General features: G+C 40.3%; 1 protein-coding gene across 4 annotated transcripts in view; it reads right to left on the bottom strand.

Annotated features, from left to right (window-relative positions):
• Positions 1-9,389: 9,389 nt before the first annotated feature.
• KCNK2 (potassium two pore domain channel subfamily K member 2) overlaps positions 9,390-18,313 on the bottom strand; it is a 128,493-nt gene continuing 119,569 nt past the window's right edge. For all 4 annotated transcript variants that reach the window (XM_062637029.1, XM_062637033.1, XM_062637030.1 and 1 more), the window contains one exon: positions 9,390-11,746. In XM_062637029.1, the coding sequence (XP_062493013.1) occupies positions 11,429-11,746 (318 nt within the window). In that variant the 3' untranslated portion in view covers positions 9,390-11,428. The remainder of the gene's footprint in view (positions 11,747-18,313) is intronic.

Below are 18,313 nucleotides of genomic sequence, written 5' to 3' on the forward strand. Positions count from 1 at the left end.
GTCTTTGCTTTGTATTTGTTTTGTCTTGTCTTTCTAGCACTGTTGAGTAGCTAAGGGTATTGGAGATGAGCAGGAGAACACCTTTTACCTATAGCCCACTGAGCTGAGCTTCTCATCTTGTGTTAGCTAAAGGTATCTTCCTTGGTCCCAGTGAACATGCACCCGCACAGCAACGTGGCTAAGTTTACATCCTTTCTCCATGGAGTAAGACTGTGTCCTGAATTGATCAGGCTTCACTGTGGTCTGTAATGATGCCCTGAAACTAGATAACATTTGTTAGGGCTTTAGTCCCAACTTCAAGATATTAATAGAGTGGAGTTGTCAATCCCATCTCTCCTGTCTCAAAGCAGGCAGTGTGTGGCTGAGACGGGGGTAGAGTGGTAAATCACACCATACAAGTTTACAGAATAGCACTGCATCCTCCTAAGAGATCCCAAAGGCTGATGTCAAGTCACAGACACCTCCTTGAAAAAGCACATGGCTCAAAGGATGACGCTCACCACAGAAATACAGAGGAAGATGGCGAGATAATGTTACAGCCTTAACTCTATGCTTTAGTGCATGCTTTACTGGCTTCCCAGCTACTCATAGAGAGCCTATTTCAAAGGAGCAGGATCTCCCAAAGATGGGCTATATTAGATGACACTGAAATCAATATTTCCCCTATCAAGCTTTTCTCATATTCAAACATAGCAGAAAATTTTATACCTAGAATGAATGAAACATTGAAAGCACTACATCTTCAGCAAAGAAATTAGCCTCATTTTAACACTACGCCTTAAACAAATGGCTAAATTCTTTGCTCTTTTAGCATGTTTTGAGAAGTACATATATTCATGGTTTTGCCGTTTCTAAGTTGTGTCAGTATTAACATAGGATTAAGTAACATGATTTTCACAAAGGCAAAAATTCCTTCCTAATCATACACTGAAACACACTCAAGGGCTCATGTTAAACCTTCAAAATTCTGAAGCTTTGACACATCATCATAAGTCAAAAAGATGCTCCACCTTATATCAAACCATTATTTCAGCCTGTTCAGGTAGAGGATGGTCTGTTGTTAGCAATCCACTTTCCCTTCCTCTTTGACCTCCTAATAGAGCTGCAGGCAAGTTGGATTATTTATTTATCATCATAGCCTAACAGGCAGAAATGTGAAGAGTTGTATGAGAAGAACTGCTTCCCAGATGAATTGGAGAGCCCACTGTAATGCAGAGCTGCAGAGTACAAGCTCATTTAGGCTAAAAAAGTTATGCAATTTTCAAGAACATCCACTCACCAGATCAGTTCCAGATGCATTGCAGAAACCTTCTAAAGGAAAAGGAGCAAGCCTGAGAAGTGCTTTATTATCAGCACTTCATTAACTAGCCACCTGGGAAGACCAGAACTAGCCTGATACTTCCAGAAAGTCAAAGCTTCAGCAGCTAATTCCAGATTGAAGCAAACCAGACACCTTTACATTTGGATACAGATATTTTTAGAGTTAGTTTCCAATTGGAAACCACTGAAGGTGTCCATCAAAAGATAACCTGTGAAAACCAGGTGTCAAGACTTCTCAGACATGACCCTCAGGCCTGAAACCCATTTGTTCAGACACCTTCCAGAATGGAAGGGAAGATCCTGCTAGGGTCAGCACATCCCACTCTGTATCCCTCATTCCACAATAGCTTAGGGAACTTGGGCTCTTAAATTATGCACTCTGGTCAGTAAAATGAATATTGGTCAAGCCTGGACATGGTTCCCAACTGCTGCAGCTTTCTAACCAACAAATAACATTTCAATACGTTTTCATTATGATTTATGCTGCAAAACATTTAGCAGACCTGCCTGCTCTCTGCCTTATCTTCTCCATGCCAAATGCTGCTATATGATGGAAACTTTATTTATGAAAGGAAATAGCTTTTTAAAATGATCTAAAAAAGCTACATCAAACCACCCACCCCCGAATTTCAATTCTTCACTCATTTAAGTAGCCCCTTATTGAGAAATAGCTCCAAAGGGATGGTATTTCAATTCCATTTTGACAAATAAATCAGGATATTGAAAACAATCTTCCTTTTGTCATAGAAATTGCTTACTTTAAAATTGCATTAACTTTCTCCTGCTTCGTTTTGTGTTTTTCCCTCAAGTTTGCACCAATGGAAACAAATTCTTCATCTTTGCAGAAGAATAGCAAACAATTTCTCTTTCATTTTCTATTAGCTTGCTCCATTTTCCTGTAACCTTGTTCGACCTTGACCAAACATGGTTTTGTAATGTATTTTCAAGCCTAGATAAAAACTATTAAAAAGCTCCCACAACTGAACTTGTCACATTGAAATCAGTTCATTTTTCATAGCACAAAAGCCAGCTGAAGTGTTCTAATAATGAACAAGAAATCTTGAGTATCTTTTTCTTATAATAAAATCCATTGATTTAGGTGTCCTACTTTTTGACACATTGAAGGCTGAGCTGCTTCAAAGGCATTCTCTGGGCTTTTTCATTTTTTTATCCATAGTGAACATTTGTAAGTTGTTTTCCAAATGTTCACTTTTGTTGTGCCCAACATACTGATGTCACTGCTGCTCCTCATGGCAAGGGGTATGGGACGGTATGGAATAAGAGCCACAAGTGTTATCATCTGCTTTGAATATGACTCTAAGAATCTGGTCCAAATTCAATTATCTCAAGACCTCAGACAGGATTGATGGCTTTAAGGGTATTTAGGATCTAAACTCAGTAGATACATGCCATAATAATGGATGCTGATCATCACACCTTTGCTGCTGAACTCAAGGTCACAACAGCAGGGATGCAGGGAGAGAGAGCACAGCAGTGCTTCACCTTGAGCCTGTGAAATCACAAACTGAGGTGGGTTTGTGAACACCAGGAGGATTCCTACCTGTTCTCCATTCTCAGTCCTATACACATGCTGAAGCAGAAAGGGATTCTTTTTAATTTAAAGGTAATTCTCTGACCTTGAAATCAGAATGCCTGGGCTCCACAGTAAATCCTGTGTTACATACCCCATTTGTAATTTCTTTTCCATTGCTTTGCACTTTAATGTCTTTTATAAAATGAACATCAGTCTGATGGTTCAGAGTACATATTCCTGAGTTCAGCGAGTGGCTCTCTGCATTTCCTGGCCTTTCACAGCATGCTTTTGTGATTTTAGCCCGCTTCCACAGAGCCAGCAATGCTTGACTTGTTGCCAAGTGTTAGCATCATTTCAGTGTCATCCTTGTGACCTTTTGTACTTGCTGGCTCACAAAGAGGTTGCAAGAGAATCTCAGTCCTCTCACAAAGACTTTTCTAGCTTGTCTTGCTACAGAGGGATAGTCCAAGGATCAGAAGTATTGGTTGGATATTGCTCTTTTCATTTAATAAGTCAGCCCCTAGGTGTTCAGCAAGTAGACAGTACCATTACCATCCCCTTCAACTTCTCTCCTTTATCGCCATAAGCTGCTAATGAACTAGCATTTTCCTTAGTGAGACATGATAATGAGCAAGTATGGTTGATGATCCTCAAGGCCCTGGGTACCTCTTTTCATGCATTGCCCACAAAGGTCACACTGATCAACTCATAAAACACCCATAATTGGCCTTAGGCATTTTTTTCTTTTGAAAATAGTTGAGATAAGAATAACAAATTACTAGATATTGGCAATAAAGTCATTTATTAGAGTTGATTGTATAGCATGCCTTATGTTATTATAAGGTTTAATAACCAGAAACACATAACTAAGTCATGTCTAGCTGTGGAGAACAATGAACAATCTGTGCCATAAAAATAGGAGCAGCTGTAGTCATTGATGTTCTCTGATCTTCTTAATGCATGCTGGAAATTTTATTAGCCAAGATAACTGCTGTCTTATTTCAGCAATAGTATGAACATAATCAGATTTGTGAAACTAAATGATTTTAGTAATACGGGGCACTGTGCACTGAGAACAGAGATGTGGTTTTAGGAACCGTAATTCACTACTCAATAAATGACAGAAAATAAGCCATAGGGACTTCACCCTTCACTGTTAGCATGATTACTATTCTTGACAATCCAATAGAAACTCCGATTTTTCAGGTGCCTCAAACAGGAAACAGGAAATGCGTAGAATTTTTAACAGAGTATTTACATTGGAAGGAAGAACTGCATGAAAATAAATCAAGTAAATGAAAGTCTGCTCTAGGCATCATGCCTTCCTTAATCAAATCACTATATTAACACTCTGTTCATATGAGACTTCTTTGTGTCTTTCAATTGTTCTTTTCTTAATCTTGGTTTTGTCATGCGTATCTCTCCCCTTTGCCCCAAACAGGTGAAAAGACGTTAGATGTACTTCCTACTTGAGAAATCGTACCCCTTACCCGATATGGTCTTTGAGCAGCTTGAGAGACGCTTCAGAACCTCCATGTGCTGATGTTTCACTGGGCAAGCTTCCAAATTAGGCTTTAAGTTACATGTTCTTCAACAAACTGATTTACAGGGATGAACAGCTGGTGAGTATAGAGAAGAGCGAGTCTAGCAGAACAATGTGAAAAAGTGGAAAACCTGGAAGCATACAAAATTGATACCACCTCAATAAATGACATCACACCTTAAAAGCCTCCATTATTGTAAACAGATGTGTATTTCCTCTCTATTGCTCATGCATCAAAGTTTCTCTAGGTCCTACTCAAAAGCCAGTTCAAGGGAAGACTTAGGTCCACATAAAAGCATCTGGATCTCTGCACTGGAATCAGACAAGTTCTTAGATCAGTCCAATTCAAAACCCACTTCAGTTAATGGAAGTCTACAGATAACTTCATCCTAGTATTCTATCAAGGACTAGAGCACCATGTTCATAGTGCCTACACAAACACGTAAGTTACCAAGTAGCCACTACACATTGCTCTTGGAGGGTCACGCCACAGTTTGGGAAGGGAGATTAAAAAGCACTCATCGATGTCCTTCACTCCTAACTTCATGACAAGGGAAGAGGGTGGAGGTTGTCAACCTTAATTAATGCCCGCTTTCAAAGCACCTTGCATTGCTTGCCTGACAAGTGCTTCACAAAAGCCAAAAGCTGTTGCTGTTATTAACAACACACAATATAAACACACTTGGCCTGATTTTCCTTTCGCTCACAATAGGCTTCACGCTGAAGCCTCGATTGGGTTGGAATAAGCAGGCTTTCCGCAGTCAGGGCAAGGGGAGGCTCTGAGAGGTTGTGAACGGGAACATCTGAAAGGAAAACCAACAGGAATAATGAAAAAATAATCTTGGTTCAGTGCTCCGTTCCTTGAAGTCTGCGCATGGAATCAAAACAACAACTTAAGTCGTTGCCTCTGTGCAGTGTTTAGTCACTAAAGTGAAAAGTCCGCTTGGTTGGAAAAATGTGCTCTTCTTTTTACTCCGTTAAACTGCTTAGGATACAGCTATAGCTGGGGAAACATCAAAGCAATTCTGCCAAGATTCTCTGATCAGGAAAAACAAGCCAAAAGGAAGGGGATACGGCTCATCACCATGGATCCCAAAACACTTCTCTGCAAAGCGTTATGGTACTTAGATAGTCAAAAAAGCTCCACCTAATCCTATCGAGTTCTCCAAACAGTCCCAGATGTTTAATGTTCTGCAAGTCACAGGAGCCACTTCTAATGCTAGTTTTGTGCTACAGTCTCGCCTGTTAAAAGCCAAGCCAAGTTCAAAAGCGACATGCAGCTACAATGACAAAACAAAACTGTAGCCTCTGTTCTGGTCTTGAGAGAGAAAATAGGAATCCATTTTTCCCAGACCCTTTCTCTATATAAAACAGCGTTTTAAGGGCTTCATATTGGAAGAAAATGAATACCATTTAGCACTTGGCTGTGGAACTCCCCAAATGCTGCTCCTGTTCTACAAAGGCCAAAGCCAGCTCTACTTACTCCACCTGTGCAGTATGAGTGAGAGAAAAGGTGTCTTCCCTTTCAAGCTATCCCATCATAGTGCCAACCAGCACCCAAGAAAGGTATAATACACTTAATAGCTTGCAAAAGCATTGCAAAAGAGCAATAATACACTGATACAATGCAGGCTACTCTCTGACTCTCTTCTGACTGTCTCTAAGGACACCGAGAAATGAAAAAGCCTTTGTGCCTGTTCCATCCCCACTTTACAAAGCACACAATAGCACATGACACGTTACTCCCACTTTCACTTTTCACAGTGGAGCCAACTTTCATCCTCCTTTTTGCTGCAAAGCATTAAGTTTTTCTCCGTTAAAAAAGCATTCAGACTTTGCGGCTTTTCACTCTGTAGTTCAGAAGGGCCTTGACTGCAACTCTTGGGCTATTATTCTGTCCAAGTTGTGCAAGACAGTGCCTTTAAATCTGTAAAATTCCCATTCTTCTACTACAGAATAAGCAAATGAGAAATTATTTTAAGTGCTCTATACGTTACAGGGATTGTATTACAAAGTACGGCTATGGTAGTTAAAGTAGAACCTTCCTTTATCATGGTCAACACCAGACCTAGTGGACTTGAAGGGATTGTCCATTGCAAGGATGCACTATAATTTCCCCCTTTCAGACCATTAATTTCAGTACTCAGAGAGCCCTGTTGGGTTCACCACTCAACTGTCCAAAAATTCTGTGTGTGACAGAAAATACAGGGAAACTTTGGGCAAAATCATGATCTTGGAAAAAACTTCAGGAAAACTTTCTATCAATCTATTTGAGCGTGCTTGAGGACATGAATACTGAGTCTTTGGAAAAAATGCAAAATTCACACAAAGCACACAAAAAACACCAATGTTCCCACGAGAGAATTTTTAACCAATAAATTCGTATTTCTAGTCATCCAACAAAATCAGTCTTTGTTGCCAAACAAGGCTAAAATACACTTACTGGGAAAGACCATATCTGGGTCCAGAATAAAAAGCTGTATAAGATACTGTATCAGCTGGAATGCACAAAGAGTAAAATGATGTTGTTCTACCATAAATAACATACCTGTTTACAAGCTTATTGAGCATATTCCTCTGAAAGTTTGTGAAAGCGCGATAAGCAATGGCATAAAAGTTCAAGTTTTCTAAGTATATTATACCTATTCAAATTGATTCTCAGATAGGCTTTTCACAATGATAACAATAATTTGGCAAAGCAGAGAATGGTTGCTCAAATGAAAGAGCTAGGTTTTTTCATACGTGTGGCTCAACAGGTTTTTACCTCTAATAGTAAAATCAGCATCTTCTCTATTTTTCCTACTGTTCATTTGAATCTGCAGGGCAACACACATACACAAAAAGCCTGATTCATGTTTTATGACAAAATAATTACCTTAACTCTGACAAATTCCTGTAAAATATATAAATTTTTTAATAAGCACTGCAAGGTAGGAAAGAAAAGTTAATTACCACATAACTGTATCACAGCAATTTAGTAGAAACATTACTGCTGTATTTCGACACTAGATGTAGTTCCTCTGACAGGAAAATTTCCTTCCCAGGAAATATAGCTATATACATACGTAAACTTGTGATGTGCACGTAGAGTTGAAGAGAAGTAAAGCAGCCTTGCATTTCTCCTTCCACAGAGTGTGTTGTATTCCTAGTTAGAAGTCGTTGGAGTAGAAATAATGCATGAGTAGCAAGAACTCCAAACAAATAAACAGGTAAGATTTGATCTCATCTGCCACCCTGGTCTTACAGCTTACTTGGTGACCTAAGGAAGGTCCATTTCAGTTCAAGGGTGGTCCCTTCTGTGGGTTCCTGTGTTACCTTCCAGCTTTCCTCCTCTTCTATCAGAGAAGTTTTCAGGAAGAAGTGAAGAGAGGAAGGCATGGCTAAGGATGTTGATGAACTTCCAGGACTGATCCTTCCAGGCTGTTTGCAGCTCAAACAGCAGCACCTCAACATCAGAAAAGAGGACCTACAGAACTGAGGATGCCACAGTCAGCATTTGGCCTGGTACTCAAGGAAGAACGGGGCATGGAACAAATCCTTCACAACTCCCAAGTTCTTTCCTTACCTCCCATGCACTGCTATCAAAAAAATAAATAATCAAAGACTTGACCAATAGACACTTTGCCAGATATAACAGAAACTGCAAGAAAACGCATGGTTATAATAGGCAACATTAAACAATACAGGTTCTCTCTAATTACTTCTCTAACAGGTTTTATTAATGCAGTGTTTCCTTTAACACTGAGTACTAAATTGTTTTGTCAAGTGGCAAAAGTGCCTCTACAGTCTCTTATGTGCTACAACTTGTGCCTCATGTTCTGCCAGTGTCTTTTGAAATGGTGCTTGATTGGCAGTATAAAAGCAAAGAAACCGCTACCAAAATGAAATACCATTTTCAGAAACCTGCTTAAGTAGCAAGTAGCCTGACAGTCTGGAGATGCCCCCATATCTATTTGAGAGAAAGCAGGTTACAAATGGATTTTCATTGAGTGGTAATTCATGATTTTGTAGCTCCATATTGGGAAGGGATAAATGAGCTAGAAAGACACGGTTTTAATATAAAAGCCTGCTTATACAGGAGCAAAATCTTTTATAGAGTCTTATAGAGTTCATCACGGTTTATAAATTCATGTCACCAACTGTGATATCAGTGTATGTGAAGAGGGAAAGATTTTTCACTAGCATAATGGTACTAGTCACAGTTGGATCACGATAACTCCTCTTACTTATACCATCTGGCCTGTACCATTTTTTTCTTAGTCTTCACTTACTAAACTTACAAATAAAGGACTTTATTTGTTAATGCTTTGTTCCAAACAGGCAAATCTAGTTTGATAAAGTAGGATTAATTTACGTATGTTACAAATGTGGAAAACCCCAGTAACTTTTTTTTATATGAATCAACAGGGCTTCTTTTCTGAAAGATCATATACAAAGTTAAGGTAAATAAGTGAATGGATTTAACAAATGTCCATACTAATGTCTCAGACACTGTCACAGGATTTCAAACCAACATACCCATTTCTAGCAGGTCCTGAGATGCCCCAAAGCTTCTTTGAAGAAACCACATAGACACTCGCTCTTATAGATTTCTAACTGGAAACAAACTGGCTAGAACGATCTGTATCCCATCTCTGAGTGTCAAAGACAATAAACATGAAGCATTACCAGTCCGTTTCTGAAAGTCAGATCCAAAAGGCACCGAGACATATTTGGGGCAATGTAAGAAATCAGTCCTCTTACCACCACCCAGACACAATTAAAGAAGCCATCATAAAATATTCACTGCTCTGCCATGAAAGGCTTTGCCCTTATAGCTGCTTGTTCACATACTTGCGCAGAAGCAGCCGCAGGACACCTGGAAAGACAGGAGGTCAGAGCTCCCCGCATCTCCCTCAGTGCAAAGAAGGAACAAGTGCCGTCAGCTCTGGAGCACGACAGGAGAAACTGCAGCCTGCCAAGCTTTTGAGACAAAACAGCAAGAAACACAACTTCAGGGAGAGCAACCAAAGAGCATCCTTTTTAATATCAAGGAAAAGAATAATTTGTGCTGGGTGAGTCAAGACTTTATTGCTAAACCAGCTTAAATTAAAGCAGGTGGAAAACTACTATGCTCAGTAACCAATGAAAGCACAAAAATCAGTTTCACAAATCATTTCTTAGCATTCCAGTTGCAGCAAGCAGGAGATTCAGAAAAGCTTATTTTAATGAAAAACTTTATTTTTCATTACAATTCACAGTTTATACACGGCAAAACAAACCCTTGCCATGTGGACATTCAGAACACTGTGCTGGGGAGACAAGGATCTTTGTTATAAGCTGTGTCATGGAATCTCCTTTGTTTTAAAAGCGTACTCTTTGTAAATGTTAATTGACTGATATTTACACTTAATGGACTGAATTTACATATTAACTTATATTTTATTAGAAAACAAGCTAAGCATCCAAAAAACATTAACATTCATATCTTGCATGTTATCTAATGGTCAGAGATGCTGTAATATTTGCCACTTGAATCATGCCCAATCAGCAAAGTCCCATTCTTTAATTTACACAGAACCTTAATTGTTCTCTTAAGGCCTGTTCTATTCATTTTATGTACAGCCAGGTTACAATAGATTAACATAAGAAAAAAAAAATGCAAAATTATCCATTCCATCCTGCATTTCTTCTGAATCTCATGTACACCTATAAGCAAAACAGAAGGTACAAAATTAAAGTGTTTTCTTAAAACCAATAAAAACCCCCCATAGTCTGGTTTAGATCTGGTTCTTGTCAGCCTATCCTGTCTGAACAATCATCAGTATTCGGATTGTGCTATTTATCAGCTCTTTTTCACGCCTGCACTTCTATCCAGAGCCATCTCTATTTGAAATGTAGAAAGTCACAGTGATACCACGTCAGTCACAGCTCCATCACAGGCAGCCACTGTACAGTGCGACATTCAGGAAAGCACTTCCAGCAGGATTCCTTGGTAAAATATCATATGGCATCTGGTGTGACTTGACTTGAAGTTAAGAATCCTTTTCAAGGACTGAATATCTGGCAGACAGGTTTATGCCTATTAGAAAAATCACTGTATTTTTCTGCATTGTTTGCTGGATGTGGTTATTGGAATACAGCAATTAAATAGCCTCTCCTCTAAGTAGTAACTTTCATTTATTCATGTCATCTATCAAGCAATTAGATGACAGACAGATAAGATGCAGGTTTTTTTGGTACACCTGACGCAAAGACAACTGCTGAACACTGCTTGAAATAGACAAGACCCAAAGAGGGCCTGCGAATTCTACAAGTCAGTGTGAACAAGTATCAGCTGGACCTGAGTAAAATAAAATGCTTCTGGGGGGCATGTTTTCAATTTCTGAAACTGCAGTGCCTTTAAATTTAGAGCTAAGATCATCATTTGATGATTGCTGCGTTTTGGCATTCGTTCATGCTGGTTGGTATCTTCACAACAGACACCTTTTAAAACACCATCATTTCAAGAAGAATGAAAGCTCAAATGAAACACGTTTCTCATGAAAAAAACCTAACAAACAAAAACCATACAGGAACTGTAGAGGTTCTGGTTCTTCAAAAGATAAGGCACTGACAAAAATTTCTTAGGTAAAAGGCTGCATAAGCATTTCTTGCCATTTACAAATGTGTTGTAGTCCAGAAATGGTCCATTCCTAGGCTCAGTAAGGTAGACCCTGAAATTTTAAGGACTGATCCCTCAAAGCTACATTGTTACCATAAACAAATGTGATTCATTCTTGAGGCCGTATGGCACATTAAGAGACGTGATAAACAGTCTGGGCAGATAAAGGCAGAAGATGTTGTTTGTTCCAGCATCTTTCGATAACAGAAGTGCCATTCTTTGTGTCTTTGAAGAGATGTGATGGTAACTCTGGACTGCAGTTTCTGTGAAACTCATGCACACATATAAAATGCTATTAGCATTGATCATCGACAGGGTGGGAAAAGAGAAAAGGTATATGGCTAGTCTCAGCCAAGAGCTCCTCAAGGGCTGGGATCCAAAGTCATGGCTACTTAATGTTTTCAATTACAGCTATTTCTTCTGCTGCACAGTGCGGCGTCAAGCCATTCATGTAAATGTTGTCTGTCTTTGTTAGAGCTGGCAGGATGTCTTTCTCACTGGTGAGGTGGTTGACTGACAGGGTTCTCTTGCAGGGAGTCAGGTCTTGGTTGTGGTTGACGGCGAGTTCTGCAGAGAGCTTCCTCTTGATAGAGGTAGCCCGCTGGAACTTGTCGTAGATCTCCACGCTCAGGCGTCTTCGGGTTTCTTTGAACTCTGCAGTGACGTTGGCTGTCCACTCTGCAGCGTGGGCTCTGAATTCCCCTACCTGTGGTAAAAGCGAGGGGAAAAAAGAAAGGAAGCATTACAAGGACTTCAGACATTGTTTAGTCTCAAGAGCCCAGTGAAAGCACAATGTGGCTTTAGGCTGGCAAAGAGCTGCTGCTGCCAGTACAGATTTCTCATGTCACAAACTCATTCGTTTATTGATAGCAACTGAAAGAGAAATGTCACACTGGTAGGAGTTAACAACAACTCAAAACCACAATAAAAGTCTCGTCTGCTAATATTTCTTCCTTTTAATTATAGGCAGTCAGCAATACAGGAAAGCTACAGAGCCCTGACATCTGCACAGTACCCAGCTGGTCAGGGGATGCTGAAATCCCAGCAGTCTGGGTTGTGTTATGTATTGTTACTAGGGTGCAGGGTTATTTAAGAGCACTTTTAGTGTATCTGGAATGATCCAGACAGACCTGGCAAAGATCTTTCTAAATCTGGACAGAAAAGCTTTTTTAAAGGAAAACATCAGCTGCTTGTGTTCCTTCTTTTCTGTGCTTGCTCAAACATGGCACCAATACAGCAACAGCTCCAGTCATGTCAGCAACATGTCTGCTTTCGCCACTGCAATGACCTACTAAACAGCAGCTTGAAGACAATTGCAGAGTAGTACCAATTGCACCCTGGAGGTGGGCATTTCCCCTGCTTTGTGCAGATTTCCAGTCAGATTGGCTGCAAGTTACCAGTTTTGTGCCTTCACTAGAATTTCATACATGTATGTAGATCCTTGCTGCCTACTCAGCTCTCCACATCCTTCTACTGACTGACTTTACAGAAAGGCTGACCTACTTTCACTTTGCCATCATCTTTACTCTGTGAGATTTCTTCCCAGCATTTCAATGTTTTAGTACTAGGAAAGCTGGAGCATCCCATGAGCCCAGACTCTGAAGGTAGGGTTGAGGAGGGAGAGAAAGGCAGGTGCTGGCATGGAATCCCAGGTTATCTTTAATTCAGCTACAGTATGAGGCAGACTGGGCACTCACCGATATAATCATCTGAGGTGAACTGTGGCCTTGTAATTCATATACTATTTGTATTTTGTTGAGAAACTGGAACAGGCTGCCCAAGGAATTTGTAAATGCTCCATCCCTGGCAGTGTTCGAGGCCAGGTTGGATGGAGACTTGGACAGCCTGGTCTAATGTGAGGAGTCCCTGCCCATGCCAGGGGGTTGAAACTGGATGATCATAAGGTCCTTTTCATCCCAAACCATTCTGTGGTTCTACAATTCTTTTCTTGCTCATATTTCAACCAAACTCCTGTTACAATATTAACTACGTAACTAAAGGAAGCACCGTTTGAGAAGGTTCTCTCGTTACAACTGCAAAGTGAAGAGATTGATTCTCTTTAAATCTCTGCTTTGTAGGCAGTTAATAGCTGGAAGTTACAGCACAGGAAGGATAGACTGTTCCAAAGCAAAGCATTTCAGATGAATTAACCCTCTTACACAAATTAGTCTAATTGGCACTGCTCAGTCCAGAATTTCAATCATTAGCAGGCAAGCTTAGACTTGGTGAGCACAGCAATCAATACTAACCAACACCCACAAAAACAAAACAGGGAAATACGGCGATAAACCATCAGAGAAAAGTGGTCAATGGGCTTATTTATGCTTTGCAGTGCAGTGAAAACCAGGAATATAGTGATGGCAAAGGATAAGCAGCCTACCCAGAGGTGACAGGGTTTCAGGAAAAAATTCCCCTTTCAGAAACAAAACAAAACCCCTTTACCCAGGGCTCCTTTTATTCCATTTGTCTCAGCTTCAGTGAATTACACAGGTGATTAATACAGACCCATTCCGTATATTGTCTAAAACAAGGATATTATCCATAACACACAGACTCGCCCAGCTGAAGGATTATTAGTATTTAAATTGTGCAATTAGGGTCAGACACTGCACTGCTGATCTGAAAATAATGAAACCTGTAAACGCTGGAACATTTCATCTGCTCCAATATTTTTATTTGCAGTAAACAAGTAATAAAAATACGATAAGCTGTATCAGCGCACACCCTTGGGCAGGTCTGTCCTTCTCCAAAGCTTTGCTAAAGGCAGGCTGCTCAGGGTCATAGACTCATAGAACAGTCAGAGTTGGACAGGACCTTAAGATCATCCAGTTCCAACCCCCTGCCATGGGTAGAGACACCTCACACTAAACCACGTCGCCCAAGGCTCTGTCCAACCTGGCCTTGAACACTGCCAGGGATGGAGCGTTCGCAACTTCCCTGGGCACCCTGTGCCAGTGCCTCAGCGCCCTCACAATAAAGAATTTCTTCCTTATATCTAACCTGGACTTCCCCTGTATGAAGCATGCTTCTGTCCAAGGGAGCAAAGAGCCAGTATACGATTTCCTATTTCATCCTACATATTTTTACCCCTCACCAGCTGTGTAAGCATTTGCTAGACCAGTTAATTTGCTCTGGCACACATCTCTGGCATTGCATATTTTCACATTCAAGTGATGTTACCAGGCTGGCAAGTTTAAAATTGTGTCTTAGCAACTTACTGGAAGCTACAAGCATCTTGAACTGTCTCCCCATATGCTTTTAAAACTTGTTTTCACTTGTAGTTTCAATTCACACTTCCCTCATGTTTTCTCAGCAAAAGAAAAACAGTTGGCCATGCTCCTGATCAAAGCTAGTCTATGTAACCCTTAGGATAAGCTCAGAATTCCCCCTTCAGCTCACCTCAGTACTGGTGATGTACCCGTCTTGTACAGGGCAAGCTGCTGTATTTTAACTCTTGCACGCATAAGTTATTCAGAAGAACTTTAAACCTGCTAGTTGTTAGGATACGTGGTGACTAAATTCCAGTTAGATTTCTTTTGGGAAGCAAGTTTATGCAGCCAGCTAAAGAACATTATTAGATATGCTTTGGAGAGGGGCTCACGTTCCAGTTAAAGGTGATGTGGAACATGAATATGGTGGACTCAATTGTATTTACCTGTAGACCAGAGCTATGGTGCTAAAAAAGGTAGTGCTATTTCTAAGCAGAACTGAAAATGCATTAGTAGTAAAACAGAGGTAATTGGCACAGCATGAGAAACTAGAATTTGAGTGCTGCATGAACTATGCCTGCCCCAGATTACTGCTTTCCGCCCCTAGCTTTTGTGTGAACCGAAATGCACTCAAAAATGTTATCTCTTCAGAATAAAACTCCTAATTCCATAGCACTTACGGGCTCAAGCACAAAAGGTTATAGGAAAAGAAATGTGCAGTTTTTAACAACCAGTATACATAAGCAACGTGCTCTTATAATTTGCTCTCTCCTTTCTCCATAGGGGCATTTCTGTATACGTTCAGGTTCTTTCTGTCCTTAGGGTATGACATTTTATCATAATGCATTTCAGTCCCCTCTTCATCTGGGAGCTGACAGCCATGAAAAGTCTTATTCAAAGCGATCGAAATGCCAGTTGCCCATGCTACTCAAATAAAGGGAATAATCTTAACATACCTTCCTATTGCAACAACTGATTACAGTTCTCCAATTGTCCTTCCTCATTACAGCACACAGCTCTGTAGACTCTGCAGCTGCCATATTTTGGGCAATGAGGCATGAGGATGAGGCCTTAGTCACAGAAATTATTGAAAACTAAGTACTTTACATAAGGCTGAATGACACAAAGCATTTCAAAAGTAACCGGAAAAACACGTCACAGTGATAGCACCTGGCACAGCTACACAATAAGCAACACTGCTCTGGTGATGATGCTCATGCCTAACCTTTGGGGGAATAGAAATGCCACCAGTAATGGGGATGCAGTCCCTAGCCTAGTTCCCAGACTGGCTTCCTCCTCATCAAAATCCAGATTAGACTGAGAGTTGTTAGACATAGTTCACAAGGAGTATTAACTTTAACCTATTACCGTTGTACTTTGAACATCAAGAACTAGTAATTTTATTAGGCATTTAAGCAGCAATACCCTTACAGAGCTAGGGAAGATAGGTCTCAATGACAAATTCAAGAAATACAGTAATGGTAACACAATAAAATATTCCACACAGCACACTTCACCACAAAATAAGATACTTCCCTAAAAATATTGAGTCAGTTCCTTGCCCAGCACAGGCAGCCTGGCCTCCAGCTACCATTGCAGATGGGCCTGACTATCCCATACACTGCATCATACCTGACAGCTCCAGGGGGTGTCTGAAATACCCCAAGTCATCTCTAGTAGCATCTCTAAATGTCTATGTTAAGGTGTTTCTGCCTACCTGTAGCAGAAATCTCACATTTACTCTACTAGGATATAATGAAGAATAGCCTCTGAACAATTTTGAAGCATATCTACTTATTTCTATTAAAGTCACTTTTCGCAGGCTGTGCACACGTTATCACCAGTATCATTTAAAGTCAGACATACTGAATTTGACAGAACTAGGAAAAAACATAAGCAACCCATCTAAATTAATAACAACCTAAAACCAGCTCTCAACCAATATCACCTATCAGACAAAAACTCTCTACTCATTTTCATCAACATCATGTTTTAGCTTTCTCACTCTAGCTCAGCTCTGTGCTTGGAGAGAGGCCAGCAGCATAACCCAGAATATGTCTAAAAGGATGCTACTATTAAAAATGAACAAAGAAACACCAGCCAAAACCCGCATTTGAAGATACTGAATCACCTGCTCCATTGGTCAGTACATTTACTGTAATTCCTTATCCTTGTCTGGAGTTCGAGGACCTTTCTGGAGCCTCCACACAAACATCCAAGTAATTATACAAATCAAACTGCCCCCCATGCAGGAAGATCACTCATCCTATTAAGCGTGGTCTGGACAGCACAAGCCATGTAGCCACAACCTTTACAAGAGTAATCTAGGCTTTGAATTAAGCCACATCTGGGATCAAACAGAAAACATCCACAAGTCTAATGAAGGTTATCCTTAGATAGACCAAAATGAAGATACACTTGTCTAACTTTCCCTTAGTTTCACTCTCTTCTTTAAGGAGATTCCTGAAAAACCCCAATATTACAGTATAACTGGTTAATCTACTTACAGAGTGGGAAGAGACATATCCTGCTTGGAGGGAACTCAAATACATGATATGAATGTTATGGTATACTGGGGAGGAGCAAACCCTAAGTATCAAATCAGGTAAAAAAAAAAAGTAGCATTACATACACTATGCAAGAAAATGAAAGCATTTCTGATTAATGTCTACCTTTCTTTCATAACTGTACTTTACGCTGTTTCCCTTTGCCATATGGGGCTCATACATTTTATGATGGCCAAATCAGTGCAAGCCAAAAAAAAAAAAAAAGTAAGTGGATGAGCTGGAAATATCCATCTGACCGCATTTTAGGAAGAAAAAAGTGACCTTCCTTACAGATACTCGTAATGTTCTACATGTTCCTCAGCATATCATTTCTAGCATTTATCTCTAATGCATTCTCCGAAGTTTCACAGCTTCATTTTTCCACTCCAACGTACTTTTTCTGATACTTAAAAATAATACATCCAATTAACTTCTCCATGATACACTACTCGGAGGGAAAACTAGAAAGAACATGAACATGTCAAGTTATCCAGGCAGCAGAGCAGAGTACATAACATTATGTCTCAGCTTTCAAGAAACTCATCCAGCGTTCAGGGAGGAATTGTTCTCCAAGTCCTACTTAAAAATCACAATAAAAAATGCAGGTAGGGAGAGGCTTGATGGGTTTAACAATGCAGCTCTGAGTGGGCTGATTCCCTGCGTGGGTAGGTTTTTCTATCTGCCATTACCTGCTGCTCCAGGTAAGCATACAGCACCTCGTCCCACCTGAGCTACTGCTGGCCACAAATTTATGTTCACTACAACAGTGCTCCACAGGGTAGAGAAGATAGGAATGCAGGAAAGTTTCACAAATCTCTTACTGAAGCCTGGGCATTCCCTGTACATTAAGGAGATTTCACTTATAACCCAACTAAATAAATTCCTATGCCCTTTATCTGCTTTTAAGTATTTCAGGCTGTTCAGCCTGGAGAAGTTATGTGGACACCTCAGAGCAGCTTCCAATATCTGCAGGGGGCTACAAGGATGCTGGAGAGGGACTCTTCATCAGAGACTGTAGCAATAAGACAAGGGGTGACATTCTTTACTGTGAGGGTGCTGCTGCACTGGCACAGGTTGCCCAGAGAAGTGGTAAATGCCTCATCCCTGGTGGTGTTCAAGGCCAGGTTGGACAGAGTCTTGGGCAATGTGATCTAGTGAGGGGTATCTCCCATGGCAGGGGGTTGGAACTGGATGCTCTTAAGGTTCTTTCCAACCCAGCCCATTCTATCAGTCTATGATTTTTGTAATTATAGCATTATTAGTAAGTATCCAAAACACACAGTGCTGTAATCCTCAGACAGAAGACTGCGATCTGTCTTTAAAGGTAAAGGAAAATAGTAACAACATGCAACATAGAAACACCACATGCACTAATGAGATACCTCTGCCGAGCTTTCCCAGGAGTTTAACCACTGCTTTTTACTCCATCTATCAAGACCTCAGAACTGTAGCAGAGAACTCATCTACACCAGGTCTTTAAGCTACCAGACTTAATTTCAAAGTAAATGGCACAAATGA

This window comes from Pezoporus occidentalis, unplaced genomic scaffold (genome assembly GCF_034315485.1).
Source record: "Pezoporus occidentalis ecotype Australia unplaced genomic scaffold, CSIRO_AGI_Poc_V1 ctg50, whole genome shotgun sequence".
Classification (NCBI taxonomy): domain Eukaryota; kingdom Metazoa; phylum Chordata; class Aves; order Psittaciformes; family Psittacidae; genus Pezoporus; species Pezoporus occidentalis.